The 20,618-nt window shown below is 39.7% G+C and overlaps 4 protein-coding genes across 9 annotated transcripts; 1 reads left to right on the top strand and 3 right to left on the bottom strand.

Moving 5' to 3' along the window:
• Positions 1–135: 135 nt before the first annotated feature.
• LOC106942891 (matrix metalloproteinase-21-like) lies at positions 136–4,552 on the bottom strand. Its single transcript, XM_015026243.1, has 7 exons — positions 4,244–4,552; positions 2,999–3,863; positions 1,914–2,053; positions 1,687–1,828; positions 1,279–1,536; positions 1,021–1,193; positions 136–720 (listed from the first exon to the last, which is right to left on the bottom strand). Exons 1-7 carry the CDS (start codon positions 4,361–4,363, stop codon positions 415–417), a joined length of 2,004 nt encoding a protein of 667 aa, XP_014881729.1. The 5' UTR covers positions 4,364–4,552; the 3' UTR covers positions 136–414.
• Positions 4,553–4,633: 81 nt separating this feature from the next.
• Positions 4,634–8,685, bottom strand: LOC106942890 (uroporphyrinogen-III synthase-like). 6 transcript variants are annotated; one of them, XM_015026241.1, is made up of 10 exons: positions 8,434–8,685; positions 7,928–7,991; positions 7,757–7,840; positions 7,410–7,506; positions 7,219–7,293; positions 6,081–6,155; positions 5,905–5,988; positions 5,687–5,772; positions 5,489–5,587; positions 4,634–5,007 (listed from the first exon to the last, which is right to left on the bottom strand). In XM_015026241.1, exons 2-10 carry the CDS (start codon positions 7,988–7,990, stop codon positions 4,885–4,887), a joined length of 786 nt encoding a protein of 261 aa, XP_014881727.1. In that variant the 5' UTR covers position 7,991; positions 8,434–8,685; the 3' UTR covers positions 4,634–4,884. The 6 variants fall into 6 exon arrangements, with proteins under 6 accessions (XP_014881727.1, XP_014881723.1, XP_014881724.1 ...); XM_015026237.1 differs by having other exon boundaries at positions 7,928–8,013; positions 8,434–8,683; XM_015026238.1 differs by lacking the exon at positions 8,434–8,685 and adding an exon at positions 8,175–8,423 and having other exon boundaries at positions 7,928–8,013.
• Positions 8,686–8,826: 141 nt separating this feature from the next.
• On the top strand, positions 8,827–11,733 carry LOC106942888 (protein BCCIP homolog). The gene is made up of 7 exons (XM_015026235.1): positions 8,827–9,165; positions 9,418–9,492; positions 9,578–9,658; positions 9,735–9,821; positions 10,240–10,427; positions 10,524–10,692; positions 11,344–11,733. Exons 1-7 carry the CDS (start codon positions 9,034–9,036, stop codon positions 11,512–11,514), a joined length of 903 nt encoding a protein of 300 aa, XP_014881721.1. The 5' UTR covers positions 8,827–9,033; the 3' UTR covers positions 11,515–11,733.
• Positions 11,659–17,776, bottom strand: LOC106942887 (putative pre-mRNA-splicing factor ATP-dependent RNA helicase DHX32). Its single transcript, XM_015026234.1, has 11 exons — positions 17,188–17,776; positions 15,992–16,185; positions 15,356–15,728; positions 15,010–15,249; positions 14,827–14,920; positions 14,588–14,737; positions 14,051–14,242; positions 13,833–13,973; positions 13,351–13,541; positions 13,062–13,249; positions 11,659–12,319 (listed from the first exon to the last, which is right to left on the bottom strand). Exons 1-11 carry the CDS (start codon positions 17,440–17,442, stop codon positions 12,130–12,132), a joined length of 2,208 nt encoding a protein of 735 aa, XP_014881720.1. The 5' UTR covers positions 17,443–17,776; the 3' UTR covers positions 11,659–12,129.
• Positions 17,777–20,618: the final 2,842 nt, after the last annotated feature.

The raw sequence follows: 20,618 nt of genomic DNA, 5'->3' as shown, positions 1-20,618 counted from the left end.
TGCATTTTTCTTATGTAACGAAAAAAAAAAAGTTTGATCTTTAATTCCTTTTTGGAAAAAGGCTCATAACTGTTGACGGCAACAGACCTGACCAGCTTTGCTTCAGATCACTGAAAGTAAAACTCAAAAGAACGAGTAAATACTCTGCATTTTTATTCACGTCAACACTCCAAACATTTGAACTAAAAGCATCTTTTGCAAATCTACCTGCTTCTCTGACGAATGAAAGAGAAACCAGCAGCAGCTGTTCCATACATTTCAGCACACTTCCGTGAAAAACATGCCAACAGAGTTGTTTTTGTCTTTTCGAAAAGATTACACGGCCTACATCACGCAAAAGGTAAAGCAGCAGAATACATCTGTAAACATGAGTGATGTGTTTTATCTCTGCTGCAGCTCCCCCACCCCATCCCATCAGCGGCTTAGTTTGAGCGAGGTGGGATGAACGTCGCAGATGTCGAACCACTGCTGATCCACCTCCTTGTGTGGCATCAAGCCATTTCGCGGCAGAAAGGGCCGGCGCCAGCGTTCGCGGCTGCCCACCACTCGCCAGAAGCGCGTGCCCTTGAGCAGAAAGAGGGCATTGTGGGAGTAGGAGAAGTAGGCAGCGTCGATGCTGCCATCTGGATGGTCTCCGCTCTCCACCGGAGGGAAAACATCTCGGATGTGTTTGGGGAAGCCACTCGCCAAGCCGTTTGTTTCCACGCTGAATGCATACACCTGTTCAGACGGAGAGAGTTGGAGCATTTCGCAAAACAGAGATCTGACTAATTACAAATACCAGAGAAAGTGTAGGACTTTTGTCTGCTTGAATACGCTCCCAAAGGACACTGAAAAAAAAACAATTACCCAGTGCTCTTTACAAGCCAACTGCCAGGTGTTGTATTGTTAAAGATTTAAATGATTGGGTGATGTCATTTAATCATCTGTTCTCCCCTTGCTTTGACTTTTACTGCAAAGGTTAAATAATTAAACTGCACTTAGTTAACTGCAATATAAATCCAAGAATTTGTTTCTTACTTGAGCTCTTCTGAAGAAGTAGATGTGGGAGTCTCTCCTGTCATAAAAGGCCGAGTCAATCGGACTGGGAATCCCCGGGAAGCCCTCAGAAATCAGCCTCGGATAGCGGCGGCCCTCAGAGTCGTGCCTAAACACCCGGTCGTTCTCGCTGTCGTATCTCCAGAACTGCAGACCTTCAACAGCGACAGGCTGTCACACGGACTTCCCCTCAAATGTCCCACTTGTAGGAAAACGGTGGAAATGAAATAGTTTCTCTACCTTTAAAGAAGTAAACGGCCTCTCTTCTTCTGGACCACACGTGTACGTACGCGTCTACTCCATCGCTGGGGATCCCGTGCCAGCCGATTTGCAGCGCGACTGGGTCCCCGTAGCGCGTCCTGTTGTTTCTGTTCTCGTACAGCCAGTACCAGCCGTCTCTCATGAAGTACGTGTTGAAGCGGATCTTTACGTCCCCGTAGGGCGTCTTCTCTTTCCTGATCCAGTCAAACACGGTGCTGAACCGGCCTTTACAGCCACCTGGGGAAGGGGGGGGGGTGTGCAAACGTGAGGAGAAATAAGCAGCAATTACAAAAACAATCTCATGTAATTGTTATGTATCTCTATCCCACACTGAATCTCTTGGGATTTTTAGTTGAGTGTGTCCAAGAAGTGTTAGTATTAGAGCACCATATAGATGCTGAATAGCTTTTCTGTCCATCCAGTCCATCTCAAAGCTGGATTCATGGGGCAAATAGCTGGGCTGCATTATGGATCCAGGCCTGTAGATATGAGGCAGCCCCAAAACATGGCCGATCTCATGAACTGCCACCTAAGAGGAAGGATATGAAAGGGGGCAGTCAGTCGACACTTAGATTTTCCAGTAGTAACTGGCTATACTCAGCATACTTACTTACTTTAAGGAGGCTTATACCAGTGTGAGAACTGGGACCAGTGAAATGCTCATCATCGTCAAAATGGATATCTCCCAGGAACCACGCGTGGGCAAATTCCTGACCAGTGCCATCAAACTTTTGATTACATCCCAGATGTCTTCCTGTGAGGAAGGGACAATGTGAAGAAAAAGATAAAAGAAAAGAAAAAATGATTCCTATTTTTCATTTATATAAATTATAAAATAATCCAAAAACTAAAAAAAAAGAAAAAAAAAGATTTTCAATTAGGCATCAAAAGGCTATTTGATTAATCCTAATCACCTTTGTCAGCTTTATTTTAAAATCTACAGTAGTTAGTTTGACTGAATTATTCTACAATAAATAAAGGAATTTTTAAAACATAAATTTTAATCTGTGAAAACCACTAGCACAAAACCCCCCCCCCCCCCCAAAAAAAAAAACCCATTTTATCACTGACGAAATCTAAGGTATATTGTATTGTGGCAATTTAAATACAGAGTATTGATTCCTCTAAGTATTTATTAATGCAAAAGTAATGCATTTATTTCCCTGAAATTCTTTTCTTTTTTCCCCCCATCCTCAGTTAAAAAAATATTCATACTTGTAAATTGTGAAAACACATTCTAGACTTGACAAATACCTTTTGCTGTAAGCATATCTCCAGGTCTTTTGGTTTATATTTTCCACATCTAGAGACTGAAACACTTGCCAAACAGCTCAAGCTTAATCAGTTTGGATAAAGACCAATCTGTGAGCATCAGGTTTTTTTTTTTTTAAATCTTTCCACTCGGATATATTTAGGTCTGGAACTTTGAATGAGTCATCCTAACACATAAATATGCTTTGGTGCACAGTATATTTTCACATCACCTTTTGCATATTGGCTAGAAACATCCATTTTGGTTTCATCTGACCAATGCTACTGTAAGTTAGTCACAATTTTGATTAAATACATTTAAATTTGTGGCTGTAAAACACTCTGGCTCAAAAGTTCACTACAGAGTGACAGACATTACTAAAACCCAGTAAATTATGTACAATGCATTATGACAAAGTGAGTATATGACATACTGACTAATGCCCACCCGTGCCAAAGCCCAGCTTGATATCAACATCCTCCAAAGGTGACCAAGTATCTTCAACAAATTCCAGCGGAGACACCTCACTCCACATTCTGAAGGCCAACCTGAAGATGTACCTCTGCTCATCAACGGTCAGCTGGCTACTGTAACCTTCTCCAATTAACCGCCACCTCAGAACGTCCTTAGAAAACGCCATGTACCCAGATTCTGTCAAATCCCGCTTTTGCCTCTTTTTTGACACGAGATCAGCAAGGTGACGCCTTCTGTTCTGCAGAGGTTGACTCTGGCTTGAGCTGCTGCTGCTGCTGCTGTTTCTGTTTCCGGTTGGATTACCCAAACTATTGTTTTTGTGTGTATCATTTGAAATAGTCAGGAGGCTTTCTGTATCGTTAAAATTTAATATATCGTCCTCAGAAGAGTTTGATGAGCTGCCAATTATGCTGCTTTCTGTGTTGTTACCGTCGGCCTCGTCGAAAGTTTCATTCCAACTGTTTTCCAACTCCGAGCCACCGATGTGGCTCTCTGTTACAACATGTGGATTTGGGTCTGTCTCCTTGTCAGGAACCCCACACCTTGGTTTGTTCATCGCATCCTTGGTGGCATCATCAAACACTCCTGTAACAGGAAGTCCAGATACCATCTGAAACTCTTTAAGGGCTGAAACAAATGCTTGACTCTCAGATTCACTTTTGTGGACCTCGCCATGACTAGTTTTAGGTATGTCCCTTGAATGAGGCACTGAGGTTCCCTCTTGGATTGCAGTTTGAAAGTCATCCAGGAAGTCATCACTGAAGGAAATGCCACTTTGTTTCATCTGGATCTCCTCCCTCTGGGTTGGTTTGATAAATCCATACCTAGAAAGAAATAACTGAAAGGATATCCACAAGACAATTATTGTAAAAATACTATGAACCGTATTGAGATCCTCCTGCTGAAATGTTTTCCAGTTATTTTTTGTTGTCTGCAGCCATTTAAACATCAAACCAAGGAGCGTTTTCACAATTCCATGGCTGCGACTTTTGCTACTTGTAATTTTTATATGGAATAAGCCCCTAAGTATGTTAATATTAGCATATCACCAATGTTGGCATAATACACGTACCATGAGCACATCAGCAAATTTGACTAAGGTTAGCTTACATGCTTTTTCTTTTTTCTTTTCCATTTAAGTTTCATTAAAATGTCAGTAAAACATGGAAAAAATAAAATTTGAATAATTACCTCCGCTTCATATTCGTCTGTTATGACAGGAGCTTGGTGAGATGTAGGAATCTGCATGTCGGAATGATCCCTGTTGTGGAAAAGTTTCTCAGCATGGTTTGGGTTTGTCAGAAAAACTAAAAGCATCAGCTGGATAATAGTCAGCATCGTGTTTCCAGTCGACTCGTTGACCTTTGTGGAGGAACCAAGTAGTCCAAGGACAGAGCAACACTGCTTTATAAGCAAGTCCTGAGTTTCTACACACCCACTTTTAGCCACTTTCCTTAGTTGTGTGTGAAAAGTAAACTTCTCCTCGGTGAATACAACTGGATGTGTTATTCATGCTCCAGTTACTTAGATAAACAGTCGCTAACCTGTGGACTGGGCTACGATCTCACTTTCATGCGAACAACAAACGATGTCAACAAAACACAGCTTGCCATTTGTAATCACATTAACCAAGCTTTATTTTAAAAAACTAATCTCAACACTAACAAGTTTGAAATAAAATAAACTTCCTTGACCCTTCATGACACAAACATTTTTTCAGTGCAAATTTTAAGTCCAGCAATGGTGACATGAGCAGCAAAATATTAAACATGATTGGACTTTTTTTTTTTTATATAATGTTGAACCAGACAGACAACAGATAGATTGGTCGGATTTAAAGAGTAGATGACTCAGGATGGTCACTGTAGAGCCGTGGCTATCGCTGCTGCCAAATGCTCCGCCGTTGGCTTTTCAGCTGTGCAGCTCACGCAGAGGCCTTCCGCTGCCATGGCGTCCCGTGTAGTCGGCCCGATGGCGGCAAACTACAGACAAATTGAGTCAGACGCAAATATTTGTATTCAGGCACGTATTTGTATTCAGCAGTCCTTAATCAATACTTTGTAAAAATCACATTTTGCAAGGCGTTTGAGAAACGTCTCTACTTGTTTTGCAAATCTAGGGTTTAATTTAGAGCCACAGGATTACATTTCTTATGATAAAAGAGAGATTTAAAACAAACTAAAACAGACAATACCTATGGTCATGTATATACTGGGATACATGACATTACTTTAAAATTTTGCGCTACTTTGTGTTGGCATATCGCATAAAATTCCAATAAACTACGCTGTGGCTGTAATGTGACAATGTGTGAAAAAGCTTAGAAGACGTCTGCAAGCAAGTACTTATGAATATAATAAGTAAGTATGGGTGTAGTATTTTCTGACTTGGAATTCTTTAGAAAAATAAAAGAACCAGTGAACGATTCATATCTTCTTGTGAGCAATTATAAAGAAACTATACCTTTATTTCATTGAGTTGTTCGCCCGACAGCCTTCGCACTGCTTCCAGGCAAAACTTCACCCCGGATGGACTGAAGAAAGCTATACATGCTGGAGTTCCCTGTGAGTACATAAGTAAGTTACTATTTATAATATATTAAACAGCATTTTTTTAATTTTTTTTTTTTTACTTGAAAATACAGAAGAAGTTTGGTTTCACCTGCTCTGTGAAGTAGTTTTTCAGATTTTTCTCAAGATCTGGATGTTCAGCCGTTTGATAGACAGTCAGCGTCTCTAAGGGAACCCCTGGAAACAAAGAAATAAATCCCCCACGGTGACGAAGGTAGTGCAGTTATTATCTCATTAATTAGCTTAACCCCAGAGGGCATTTATGGACTTAAGTTTTAATTGTGAGACACAATAAAAGACAGTGCTTACCATTTTCCCTTAAAGCCGTGGGCAAGACTTCTCTTTTAATTGAGCCACAGGGGAAAAAAAGCGGTGGGATATCGGTGTCCTCTCCTAAGACAGAAAGAAGGACCACGTCACAGTGCTTAATAGAAATTTTCAATTTGCCTAATAAGCGTGAGAGAACAATACAGATCACATCATACTTTCAATAATAAGACGTGATAGGACATCAGCTGTCCCCGTGTCCTCTCCCAGGGGCTTCAGACCCAGACTTTGAACTGCACAGAGCAAAGCGCAAACAGAACAAAGATGAACACAAACCTTATGCTGATCATTCTTCACTAGATCATCTTCTTTATGTCGAGTTTTCATGTAACAATTTTTGATAATCGAGTGTGTTAAAATATCTATTTGACTGTCAATCTGTCATGTTTTGCATTGCTTGTATAATTAAATCAAACAATTCCACTAATTTGTGCACTTCAGCAATATGCTTATAGCTCTGCAAGTAGATGTTATTTTTGCCAACAATGAAATTACACAAAATCCTATTTTGACTGACGTCACAAGCAGTATTATATAATGAAAATTGGTCTCTTCCAGAGCAAACTTTCAGTCTGCAAAGACATTTAGCACTTGAGAGATCATGGGAAGAGTTTGTGAAGAAATTAGAAAGAGGTAAGGAATAAATGGAGATATATATTTCATAGGGATTTCATATCACACACCAACACAAAGTAGATTAAAATTGTGGAGTCAAAGTAAAATCAGGCTTAGTTTTCAAATGTATGCATCACAAAAAAATCCCAATAAAATATTCAAGCTTCATGTTGTGATGAGACACAACGTGGAAAAGTTGAACTACTACTATTGCAAGGCCTTGAATTGAGAATATCCTGATCATCTGTAAGACAGCGCTACATCCCAATCCACATGTTTACGTAAAACACCTGCAGCTTTACACGAGCAACCGCAAATGATAGAACAGTGAAAACTTCATTTCAAGCAAACAAGGATAAAACATTCCATTTTACACACTGCTGCAAAAATAAAAACGGTGTATGTGTCAGAGAAAGTAAATTCAGCCTTTTTTCTTTTTTTTAAATAGACAATGGAGAAGTTAAGCAAACATTGGGAAGTTTTCCACCTGCTTGTTGTCTGTATGTCACAGCAATCCGTCACTTGTGTCTAACAACTGGCTGACCGTACTCAAACCTCTTCACACATGTCTGCAAGCACCAGGTGCATGTCGCACTCAGATATAAATAGTTTATGAGGTGCAATATCCACTAGGAACGTTTAGGAAACGCTGATTTAAGAAAATTGTGCTCAACGGCTTACCTAATGCTGCGGTTGCCTTCCCGACCACATATATGGATTTTGAGTTCCATTTGTCTTTTATGGATTTATTCCATTCTGGATAAAGAAGACATGTTTTGCCAATCATAATGTAAAATTTAACTTCCAGAGAAACACACTACAAATGTCTGCTAATGCTTAAAGCATGTGCTTATTTTATGGGATAAATTCACCTTCTCTCCTTCCTCCCATGTCTAAACACATCTTCACAGCCTCCACTGCTCTGGGACTGGTAAAGATCAGGCCACCATGTTTCTCCGGCTGGAAAAGCTAATAAAAGCAATACATTCTATTTTAAAAACTTGTTAAAAACCCATGTTTCTTTTATGAATTTACGATGCTTATTTCTAATACAGTACTCATATTAAAGGTTATGTTTTCAGTGTGGGGTTATGCTGATACAGCATTAACAGATTACAATTTTTGAATTGTTGAACATTTTTGTTCCAGGGGTTGCAAACATAAAGGCATTTCTGTTTATGCATGATGGAGATATTTATTCCTTTATAATGAAACGTACCTTATCAGAAAAGGTGTTTAATGAGACAAACTTAAAAGACAAGACAGGGATGAGTGTTGCTTTGTGTCCATGCGATTCCAATTCCTTTAGACGCAGAAAATGACACATAAAAACCATTTCATCAATCACATTACTACGGTTTCTTCTGGATTCGGATAAGTGCGCTTCTACCTTCATGTAGGGATCAGGTGCAGATTCCTCGTCTCTCGGCTCTTTAAGTAGTAATACATGCATCCTGGCAAAGAAACGCTAGATAACTAAGAATACGGAGAAAGTAAGATTTTAGGTTCTTTTGTTGAAAGGGCAACGGAATACAGAAACCCAAAGTAGAAAAACGACCACTGACAGTGGGTGTGGAGGCTCTTATAAGTCAGTCACTCCCTAAAACTGTCACATACTGATAACGTTATTGACTCACCCTTACTGTGCTGGTGAACAACAGCAAGTACTGGCAATATTCACTAGCAGCAAACAGAAATTACAATTGTTGTCCTTTAAAGTTAAACACACAGTGATATTTTCGGAATACAACTGAGTGTTCTGCAGCCTGATTGTTATTGTTTACTATTGGTGACACATTAGCTATAGTGAAGAGAATATACCGAAAGCTACTAGTTATAAAATAGACAAAACAGAAACGGTTTGGACTTTTTGATTAAAATCAAGATATAACGTACCTTCAGCTCTCCATACAGATGTTCTCATGTATGATCAAGAATGGGTGTCCACAGATGACGTATTGCAGGTTTTTAACGTATAAATGATGTGTGCACAATCAGCTGAACAAGTGTTAATTTTAAAAGACCACATAAAAAAAATGTTACCGTGCGTTTAATACGGTTGTGCTTTCCCCAGTATTGCTGATTTTGATAGCGTCTAAACTGTGTTTTCCCCGGTTAGGGAGAATAGTTAATTCCATCTCCTGTTTGCAGTCAAGCCGACATTGCGGTTCCCATGTACAGCGGAGAGCGACAACCCTGTACGTTTAGAGCCAAAATGGCGGCCGCCGGGCTTTAGCTTCTGCGTAGATTCTGCTGAATAGATGTCGAAGAGCATAGAAGCTGGGTACAAGAGCTACGAGTTTGTTTCGCACGTCGACCTCTCTGCCATATTGCGAGTGCCACTTTTTAGAAAGACGCGTAAAAAAAGCTAAGAATGCGAGAGTTGACATATCCTTTCGTAGAGATCATAGCGGCGTCTGGTCTTCTATTTCTATGTCCTGAACTATGACCCTTTCCCCGCCCACCTAAAAATAAACGTGTTTCACGCTTGCGAGCATGGCTTCTTCGGCTAAGAGGAGAGCAGTTGGCGTGGGTGAAAATCCCGAAGAAAGTGAGAACAGCTCGGATGAGAACCCCGAGGATGATGATGAGTCCGTGGAGGAGGACAGCGATGAAGAAATTAATGAGGTGAAACAACAAATAACTCATTAAGTACTTAAATGGCATCCTTAGCCTGTTAGCTGGAATCTTCCGTTTATTTACGAGGTCTGCACACGAACCTTATTTGACGCTTTTCTTGTTATTGCTTTGCTGGAGTACGTGAAGCGAAATTTGCTTCACATTCTTACGTTTGTGCGTTTACTTTATTAGATTAAACACGTAAGCTTTTGGCCATTACTGTTGGTCTGTAATTTTCACCTTTTCCACTTTTTCTTTCAGGAGGTTTTGGTGGATTTTGAGGCGCACGCCATTTCATCCAATGATTTCAACGGCGTTAAGAAGCTGTTGAATCGGGTAAGAAACCGTATCTTTGTATGAAAAATCTGGTCTGCCCGAGAGAGCTGTTTATTGATGTCACTTCTGTTATGATTGGCCACAGCTCTTCCTGAAGGCTCACGTGGACGTATCGGAGATGACTGACATTATTATCCAGCAGAATCACGTTGGAAGTGTGGTCAAGGTGGGTCTATCATTACATTACATGCTTTTTGATCTCACTTGCTTTCTGTTAACGTTGTCCCTTCGTTTGGCTGCAGCAAGCCGAAGTGCCAGAGGACAGCGATGATGATGATCCAGATGAAGTGTTTGGGTTCATCACTATGCTCAACCTGACAGAGAGAAAGGTAACATTGCAGACATACGCAACCCTGAGAGGTTGTCCCCGGTGCTAAAAATCAATCATTCATCTGTCCAACAATCCAGTCGTGCATCCTTCATCTGTACATGCAGATGTTGTTTAGCCAATCAATTTTATTTTCTGTCAAACAATATCTGTTCACCCAAATCACCCAACAGATCAAACCAACCATTCAGTCGAATCATCCATCCGGTTCTCTGCTCTCTTTTCCTTCTCATTTCCCGCCATATTTAAAGCGTGATCTGTGTAGAAATATTGTCCATAAATTCATGATTAATGTCTGTATTCATGCTTTGAATGGGTTTTAAATTTGTGCCTCGGGAAAGACGCAACTTGGGAATTAAAAATGCTTTGAAATCCCTTTTAAATGTAAGGGGTGATTATTTTTATGTTTTATTTTGCAGGGTGTGCAGTGTGTGGAGGATGTCAAGGAGCTGGTAGTGGACCAGTGTGAGAAGAACGCTCCTCACAGCACAACAGAACAGCTCGAGAAGATCCTCAGCGACACGAGCAAACCTGTGGGTCTGCTGCTGAGCGAGCGCTTCATCAACGTACCTCCACAGATCGCCCTTCCTCTCCATAAACAGCTCCAGTGGGTCCTCGGTTTTACTTCTTATCGCTTCCTGGCTCAAATATTTTACATCGGCTAATCCGGGTTGCTAAAACAAAATTGATTTTGGTCTTCCAGGAAAGAAATGGCAGACGCCCAGAGGACAAACAAACCGAGCGGGAGGTGTCACTACTGCCTGATGATCAGCAAGACGTGCAAAGAGGCAACCAAGAGCATCCCAGCTAGGGGAGAAGCTCCAAAAGAGGAGTACATGTTTATCAATGCGGAGGAGGAATTCTTTCATGAGGTACAGTCATAAATCATACAAGCTGTGGAAGATTTAAACCAGATTGGATCTACAGGTCCCAGTAAATCAGAAATAATTAGTTCATTTTAGTAGTTTTATTCAAAATGTGAAAGTAGCATAGATTGCACAGTGACATGATATATTTGAGGTGTTTATTCCTGTTAGATTATGACTTACAGCTGATGAAAACCAAAAATTCAGTTTGTCATTAAATGCAAGTACAAAAAGGCGAATGTTACTGCCTACATAAGGTGCTGCATCTGAAGTTAATGTAAAGTTGAGTGGAAGGACAAAGTGTGGTGGAAGGTGCATGAGTGGGAAATCAACTGTTTTTGGTCCTCTGTGTTCATCTAGTTCAAAGTCAGCACATTAATGTAGGAGATCATACAAAATGAGACCTGACCAAGTACTGAACTATTATGCAATACAGTACACGAACATATTTCTCAGAATGTGTATTAAAATGCTTTTTATTGGGCTTACGTAAGATTTTGATTTGTGGCAAACAGATATTGGGTTTTCTTGAGTTGTAAATCATAAGAATTAACCCCCAGACCCCCCAAAAAATATTTTACTGAATTACCAAATCTTTAAATAAAATCCAAATTCACTGACTCTGCTTTTAGCTTATTCTTAGCTTTTGTTTTACAGCAAGCCATCATCAAGTTCCACTACTCGGTAGAAGAGGATGCAGATTCCTGTCTAAGTGGCAGGTGGTCGTCTGACGACGTTCCCATGAAGCCTTTCAGGACGGTGATGGTGATTCCTATGGACAGAATGCCTGCTGTAATGGAAAAACTAAAGGAATACCTGACTGTGTGAGCCAAGACTCAGACAATCTGGAAATTATGCAAAAAGGCTGTTTAAAACCTCGGCTACCGTTGGTGGCTTCCTGATTCTAAAAACAGCTTTTGTGGCTAAATACGTACAAGGCAACAGCAATTAAAAGACTAGCTTTTTAATTCTGTCTGAATAAATTTACTGTACAATAAGACTACACATAAGTTGTAATTAAGTCAAATGAAGTAAATGTATGCTTTTCATATTGAAATCCTGTTTTGTCCACTTCAGCAGTTTTCAAAGAAGCTTCATGATTACATCTTGCAAAAGAAAAAAAACAACCTCTGAAATATTAAGAGCTCATTCTTGTTTTTCCATTTCAACTCCTAAGGCTGTTTGTTGATCTAGAGAGAAATATAACAGCTTACGCATCTGAAATAACTTTTGGCATACTTAGTTGTTTTACACACAGTACTCTGGGATATATCTTTGGAAAAGTAGCAAATCTACATACTGGAACTTATTACTGATACCGTTTTCAGTGTCGGCTCTTTAGTCTTCAGTGAAGTGTTTACAAAAGCTTTCAGGCTACAAACAACCCCTGTAGGTTCTGTCTGCTCCAAATAGTTTACTTGCGTAAAACCCAGATGCTTCAGCTCACTGAATCACACATTTGTCAGTTTGTGTTCCAGCTGCACAGCTTCTGTCAGTGTCACTGTTTCTGTTTGTGGTTTGTTTCTTTGTGCAACGTCTGGATTCCGCGAAGTCCAACATGACTTGCAGTATGTCTTTGCTTTCACTAGGGGGCAGATTGTAGAAGAAGTACATCGGTGCCATTTCATTGAACCTAAAACACAAAATCATATTAAAAATATACATTCCAAGAAAATGTAGTTCATATAAAAGAGCAAAAAGAAAAAAAAATCTGTAGGTATTTTAAGATAAATATTTGTTTGGTAATTCAAACAGGAGCAATTATAAGGATTCCTACACTTTCTTAAATATTTGATTTGACTATTGTAAGTCATATCCAGGTATAAATAATTAAGGAAAAGTTTGTCCTACAAGTTTCTGTAGAACAAGTCCAAAAAATGTTCAGTAAATGTACTGGTTTTCTTAATGATTAATATTTATTTCAAGTACCTTAGAAAATCATTCCTTGACTTTAACAGTTTATCCAACAGTGTTTTGATCTTGACTTTTTGAATAAATGAGCAATTACAAACACAACTTCAAAACAGCTATTTTACTTCCCTTTTCAGTCTCTATATGACTTCACATTTAGAATAAATAGGAATTTCAGTTATTCAACTACCAAAAACTTATTTTTAGGATTTTTAGAGAAATAAAAGGAATAAAATTTTGCTTCCAAAAATCTGAATTTATTCTGAGAGTGATTCAAAACCAGGCTGCAATATTTGTTCAACAGGTACTTGTTCTGATCTATGTTCTTACAACTTATTAAAAAGCAGGTTCAAGGTGAATGTTTTGTGCTCAAATGCCCAGGTTAGAAAATGGAAAAAAAAAAAAAAAAGTGTCAGAACTCTTACTTATAATTCATATGCACATGTCTGCTGAACTAAACTCACATTTGAGGGGAAATCTCCGACACTGTTCTCAAACTGTTTTCAGACAGGGCGTATTCGTTGAAGACCACCCACTCTGGTAGGCCCAGTTTGTGTGGCTGAACTCCGTAGCCAGAGAATGGCTGCAACTGGGCCACGTGGTTGTTCGTCAGAATGAGATAATTCCCCGATCCGTCCACATCTCGAGCAATCTCCGCAAATGGGAAAAATAAAAAATAAAAGAGGAAAATGATAAAAATGAATGAAGCTGAAGAGTACAAAGAAATATCACTAATGTGCTTTTATTTCCTACCTGCATGAAGAATCCAGCCAGCAGGGCTCTTTTTATGTCGTTAGTGTTTGTCTTGGTTCCAAAGGCTGGCTCAGAAATGGGAAGCTCAATTCGGCTCAGCGTGCTAGTCAGCTCTGATCTAATAGCGTCAGCGATGCTCAGAGCCGAATGATCCAGAAAATAATCTTGGCACCAAGTTTTCACATCCAAGTCTAAAACGATTTCAAAAAGTCCTTAATACACAGCATTTAGATGCTTGATCTCTAGTTTTCCCAGTTTGCTTAGAAAAAAAAAAAAAAAAAAAACTTGGGATTTTCATTAGCTATAATTATTTCACACATCCCTCTCTAATGGTACTATATAATAACCTTCAGTTGTTTTTTTCCCCCCAAGTTGAATTCATAATTTCAGTCAAATTCAAGAGGTGCCAAGAGGCGGTTGTTTTAAAATTTACAGCATAAAATTTAGAAATGGAACTCTATACTGAGAGCAGCGCAACTTACATTGATCCTTTTGTTTTTGTTTGAAGGAATTGTAGATATTTATGAGAGTGAAGTGATCGCCGTCAGGATGTTGGAACTTTCTCTGACACCTGAACGCCTCTTGGGTCGTGCTGCCAGCTGGCCGCAGGAAGCAGCTTGGTGCTGAAACACAAAGACGTACAGAAGCTCCTTAAAATGAATCGAAAATTTTTCAAGCTGCACATGCGGACTGCGCATACCCGACAGCATGGCTGCGATTGTCAGCACCTCACTAACGCAGTCAAACTCGCAGGACGCTAAGAGAGCTTTAGCCATCTGAGGATCCAGAGGGATTTCAGACATGATGATGCCAATTTCAGACAAGTTCCCATCATCGTCTAAAGCTGCGAGGTAGTCCAGCTCCTCCAGGGCCTGCATGAGACCTTCTGGATCTGTCACAAATGAAACAAATGTAAAAATATATATTTTATCTATTATTTCCTCCATTTCACTTTTATTTCGGTGCAGCACTAAACTAGATATATCGCATAACCATTGATGTATTGGTCTCATTGTATCTGTTCTGTTCACACTGGGAGTTGGGGCAAAACTCAGACAATAGTTGGTTGCTGAGCTCTCGACTCAGCTAAACCATAGGTGGGATGAACCCAAACAGATGCCCAGAACAAATTCTGCTGTGATCTTTTAGGAAAATAGGAAAAGGCTATTTGTGAGAATCGGTTACTTAGAGATATAAATATTACACAGAATTCATTCGGGTTGGCAGGATGCCTTACCTGGTCTTTCGATAAAGTGACACTGCCCAAGACCCGCTATCTCCATTCTCTTTAGGTAAAGGACAGTTGGTGTAATGTTACAGTCCAAGATCTGTGGGTAGGTTTCGGCCATGGGTAGACTCGCTTCAGGATACAGTCGGAAACATTTACCTAACAAAAGCAAAGCACATTTTGATAAAAATGTGAATTCGTACAACAGGAGTCCTTAGTTTGACTGGAATTTAAGCTGGAAGATCCACCTGCTGGTGAACACAGGTGTTTGCGCACATCTGCTTGACACTGACTGATGGGTTGAAGCACCTCAGAGAAAGCTCTTGCTCTTGGATTGTAAATCTTCATAAAAAGATTGGCAAATACAAAGTGTACTATCAGCACTGTAATACTTTCATTATTGAAATCTCTTGAAGTAGTAATGCTTTTACCATTTTTTTCTGGACGCCTGTGTCAATGACAAAGTTGACCGATTGCCCAGCCCACCACACGTCCTCCTGTTTATGGGTCAAAAGAAAAACCCTCTTGGAGTTTGTGGCGCCTGCTTGTTCGATCAGTAAAGGTGAGAACCCTCGCTGGCTTGGGCACAAAACGATTGGTGTGATTTGGTCCAGTCCCTCTTCCAGTCTGGGACTCTCACTCTGAATGATGCTCCAAGCTCTGCAGACATCCTTTTAGAAACATTATATTCAACCCTTGTTAAAACAGATTTTAAGCACCAACTTTTGGCTGAACAAATAGCTGTTGGATTAACATAAAAATAAAAACCTATCTTACCTCCTCTGACGCCAAAAACACAATGACATTTCCAATCTCTTTGGTAAGGTGGATCTCCTGAAGCAGGGCGAGTGCAAGGTAAAAATAGTCTTTGTTGTTCATGTTGGTATACACCACCTCAGGAGAACCAGAGACCTCCAAGTTGATGAGTGGGACACTTCCGTAGTGGCCCAGGAGCCTGTCCACCACAGCGGACATGGTGAGGATCACCACCTTGAGCTCAGGCCTCTGCAAGAGGACGTTCTTGAGGAGACCCAGCAGGATGTCTGTGCTAACTGTCCTCTCGTGGGCCTGGTCTATAATAATGACTCCGTATTGTTCCAGAAAAGGGTCCGACATCATTTCTCTCAGCAACATGTCATCAGTGCAATATCTGAAAGATTAAAAATTGACAGTTTTTGTTTTTCTTTCCTTTCCATTGCTGTTTTTACACTGGTCATTACTTCGTATGTTAAAACTTGGATGAATGGGGTCTCAAAATACAAATGTTGACACACCTGGCTGGCGAATTAAATTTAAATAACTACATTAAATGCGAAGAAGTGGATACTTTGACAATGGCATTGCAAAATATCGCACCAAGTTGTTGCGCTACTGCTGATTGTTGGGAACTAAACAACATAACCATCAACAAACCTTAGGACAGTGTCAGAGGAGCAACAGGTCTCCAGAGGGATGGTGTAGCCCACCTCATGACCGATGTTCACGTCCATTTCATCGGCCACGTGCAGAGCAAGATCCACAGCTTGCCTTTTGCTAGCCTGTGTGCACACAACCAGGCCATGCTGAAACTGGGCAGACAGGCAGAACTCTGCACACCACTGAGGAATCTGAAAGGAGATGTTCAACAAAAAAAAGTTCACACCATAAACACTGCAGTGTTTCCAATCGTATCACTTCGTTTTTTTTGAAGTATAGAGCATGCTTTGAGGATTATATTAAGAACTCTTGCGCGAGCTAAACAAATAGTGGCAGAAGATCCGATAGCATTATTGTTCATGATGCAAAATTGCTTCGGCAGCATGTGGCGGCTCTAGCGGATTGGGGCTTAGCAGCAGGAGGTCCCCCAACAAGGCAGCTGAAATTCTTTGTACAGAGTGACAAGCCAGCAGGCAGGCTGCAGATTGGGCAGCCTCTCTGTGACAACAACATCTGCTGAGCTGGGCAGATTTTGCTCACACAAACAAGGGAAGTTGAAGCTTTATGATGGTATCAAATCACGGGGAAAAGAAATACTTTCTCTTTTCTAACCAATTTGGATTGAGCATCTGGCAACCATGTGAAGGTGCACACAGAATTATGCTGGGGGGAAAAATTATGGATGTTCTCCTGGACAACATTATGAAGAATATCCATTAACTTAGCCTTCGTAAACCTACTTAGATTTTCAGCAGCTTAAGATGTAAAATCTATGGAAACGTACCTGGAAAATACATATTTCATTCTAACTAACAAAATCATCTTAGAATACCAACATTTGTATCCAATGTTCCAGTTGGAAGCTGTTATTGCCCCAGTAGGAAAATATGCCTTGCAGCCAAATGAAAACCTTTTGTCTATTTGTAATTATTCCCTTTGTTAAACTGAATGAACTGAATGAGCCAGATTACTGCCAGATAATGTCCATCAGTTCACTACTGCCAGACCAGTAGAATAGGAAAATCGCTTAACCAGAACCCATCTACACCATGAAGCAGGCTAAGATGGCCTTTAAAATAAAGGGGCCATCTTAGCCCCTCTAAAACAATAGAAACCCAATCTAAAGAGATTCAAGAAAATATGAGGAAAAAGTCACTGACATCTATCAGTAACTGTGAGTGTATATTCCTTACCTGCGTACTGCTGCCAGTTTGTGCTACTCCAGACACAATAACCAGCTGGTTGTTTTCTAGAGCATCTTCAAACTGTCTCCTGACCTTCCACACTGGAAGAGCCCTTCTCTTTTCCAGCAACTCGTAGTACCGAGAGGAAAAGGGCAGCCCATCGAACGGGTTCAATTCCAGATCATCTCCAAAGCCAAATGACGAACTTTCTTCCCCGCTCTCCGAGAAAATATCTGCTTCTATGGAGTTACTTTCAATCGACATGACACAGAAATGGTTCTCCGCACCATAAACAAGTTTTATGACGACGGGGGTTCAATAACGGTTCCAGTTGTGCTGAAATCGTGCTGGCGAAGTTGCTCGCAGGGCAACCTGCTGACGGCCTGTCCGCACCGGCGAGCAATTTGGTCCCAACGTGACATCACACGTGCGCTTCATGCTGACCACTGACAGTTATCCCGGCTTGGGTCCGTGTCATAATCTCTCCCACGTCACTCAAACACTCACGTGGAAGGTAGAGTCATTGGATGTTTCCACCATTGACCGTCTGGGTTTCCACACCTGTTGAGCTCCAAACGCACTTGTGTAAATTTTGCAGATTTGCCACATGGGGGAGCTGTTCAGTCAATATTTTTTTCTCTACAGGCAAATCACAATCAAATAAATAAATAAATAAATAAATGAATACCATACATTCATTTTAATTCACCCATAACGAACAGGAAAAACTCTGTTTTTTCTTCTTCCAAATGACAAATAAAATTATTTTGAATATAGAAACATGCTATGCAATGGCGAGCAAGAATGCTGACTTGAAAGACATCCTGTTGCTTACTCTTTTTTTTAACCAGAAAAGTAAGCAGCAGGATATAGCAAAAAAAAATTAAGCCCTTAATAATTTAGGGATTGTAGATATCACAAGGTGTGGCAATTGTCACAATCCTTGTGTTAAGCCACTCCTAAACCAGAGGCATCGTAAGAATGAAAATAAAATAAAATGATCTTGATGATTATAAGGGGTTCGAGATATGAAGAAAGTAAATTTTGGATTTAATACTTGCACTTCAGCCGATGATCGGGGCATTGATGCTCTGAACGAGTACATGGTACATATATATCAAAGACTACATGGACATGCTTTCAGCAGACTGTTGTTTCGGTAATTTGTTTTAATTGGTTTTATTTAACATTGAAATTTTCTAATAAACTGGATTTAAGGCTTAATGTATGATCTTGCATAATTCTATGGATTTCCAGACAACTTTTTAGACTTCTCAGTCCTTTATACCTTCCTTTGGTTAAATATGAAAAATTTCACTATGAAATTATGGCAGTTAGCACGGCTGGTTTTAAATATAGAACCTGGAAAAAAGAGATAGGGAGAAAGGACAGACAGAAAGAAGAAAAGAAATAAAAAAAGAAATTCATAAGAAATAAATCAGGAAAGAAAAAAATAAGGATGAGGAAGAAGAAAATTAAGAACCACAAGGATGAGAGGAAGGATGGGAGTGAAGCCAACTATGAGACTATGGAATAGGCAATAAAGTTGGATGTTACCACACTTACTCTGACCAGGAATAAACTGAAATCAAATTTTAGACTTTTCAGACTGTATATGAACCCTGTTTTATGTCTCCAGTCATAATGTGACTTAATGTGAACACACACACACGAAAACCCAGAAACTGTCCTCTTTATTAAAAACAGCTTTACTAATGCTGCCTGTGTTTTTGAACTTGGTGAACGACACTTCAGGGTTTCTTTACATGTAAAGTATGAAACAGTCATTAGTTAAAAAAAACATGTGAAAATGTGTTCACCTGTAATACAACAAACAAACACACATACATACGTAACGTACGTTGTACATGAGCACAGAGAAAAGGCAAGTGAATGCAGAGTAAAAAAAATAAAATGACTGAAACTAAAAATAATATGCATGCAAAGTATTTTCAGTGTGCATGTAGACACATACTGAACTGCAGTCAAGTAAACAATTTCTTCATCAAGGATGATAAAACAACATGTAAATTGATTTTCTATATAAAGCCAAAGTAAAAAAGCTAAACATAAAAAAAAACAAAACTGTCTATTAACCGTCAAAGTAAAAAGTATTTTCGAGAAAGCTGCAGCTGAACAGCTGTTGTTTACACGTGAGCAAAGTATTTAATGATTCCATGGCTAAATCAGAGTCTTTTGTTCAGAAAGGCATAGAGTCAAACTCTTACAAAAAACACACACACACACACACACACACACACACACACACACACACACACACACGCGCGCGCGCGCGCGCATGCACGCAGACACCATGTTTCACAGGTTCTTGATTTCAACTCGTTTTAGACCAGAGTTCGGTTCTCTGGCTTCACTTAACTTTTTGTGATGCAGATGAAGAAAAGGGAGTCCAACACAATACCCTCTGATTGTAGAGTGTGCTGCAGAGCTGAGGTTGTAAAATCACTGTCGGTGTTTCTGTGGTTGTTTCAAGGCTTTCCAGATTGGCTCAAGGTGCTACACAGAGCATTCCTCTTCAAGAAACCTTACAGGTTGCGAAATACTCATTTTTAAGCTCCACATGTAGTTTAGAGAACAAAACCGTAATGTCAAGAGTTCCCTTTTTTAAACTTTTTCCAGATAGACATCCACAGTGCCTTGTAAATAAAAAATAAAAATAAAAAAATCATAATCCTTTAGGTTTTTCACATTTTGTCACAGTATCCATCCAAAGTCTTTTACTTANCTATNACCATATATTTTTCATAAATTTAATTGGTATTTTTTTTATAATAGTTGAACACAAAGCAGTGCATAATTGTGAAGTGGTAGAAAAGTAAAGCATGTTTTTCAAAATATCTGACAAGAAAAAGCTGAATTCACTCACTTCCAGCCCCCCCCCGAGTCATTTACTGTGTAGAATCTTCTTTTGCTCTATTTACACCTACATGTCTTTTGAGTCGCTGCTCCACCAGGTTTGCACATCTCGAGACTTTCTGCCAATTTTTGCTACGCAAATCAACTTAGGCTCAGGCAGACTGGATGGAAATAGATTCTCAGTTGGATTCAGGTCTTTACTTTGACTGGGACATTCTAATTTTCTCCACAGATCTTGTACGAAGGCCCACGAGTTCAATTTCTTCATCATCTAACCTTCTTCCCCCTTCATGGCTTGTGGTAAACTAAAACGCACGATTTTACTTCTTCTTCACAATGGTAGAGTACTCTGGTTTGGCCATTGACATAACATACCATGAAACTGAACTTTCAGTGACAAAACAGGAAAAACCTGAAAGGTTATGAAAACTTTTAAAAGCCACTGCACATCTAAATGATTCACAGAAATGTTTTTCATACTCTTTTTTTTTTTTTTTTTTTTTTTTTTTTTTTAAAAAAACTTTCGTTAAAAAAAAAAAAAAAAGGGGAAAAAAAAAAGCCCG

Source organism: Poecilia latipinna, unplaced genomic scaffold (genome assembly GCF_001443285.1).
Source record: "Poecilia latipinna isolate Pla-1442-1.1 unplaced genomic scaffold, P_latipinna-1.0 Scaffold4648, whole genome shotgun sequence".
Taxonomy (NCBI): Eukaryota; Metazoa; Chordata; class Actinopteri; order Cyprinodontiformes; family Poeciliidae; genus Poecilia; species Poecilia latipinna.
Note: the sequence above shows the minus strand (reverse complement) of the source record. Positions and strands in the feature narration are given on the sequence as shown.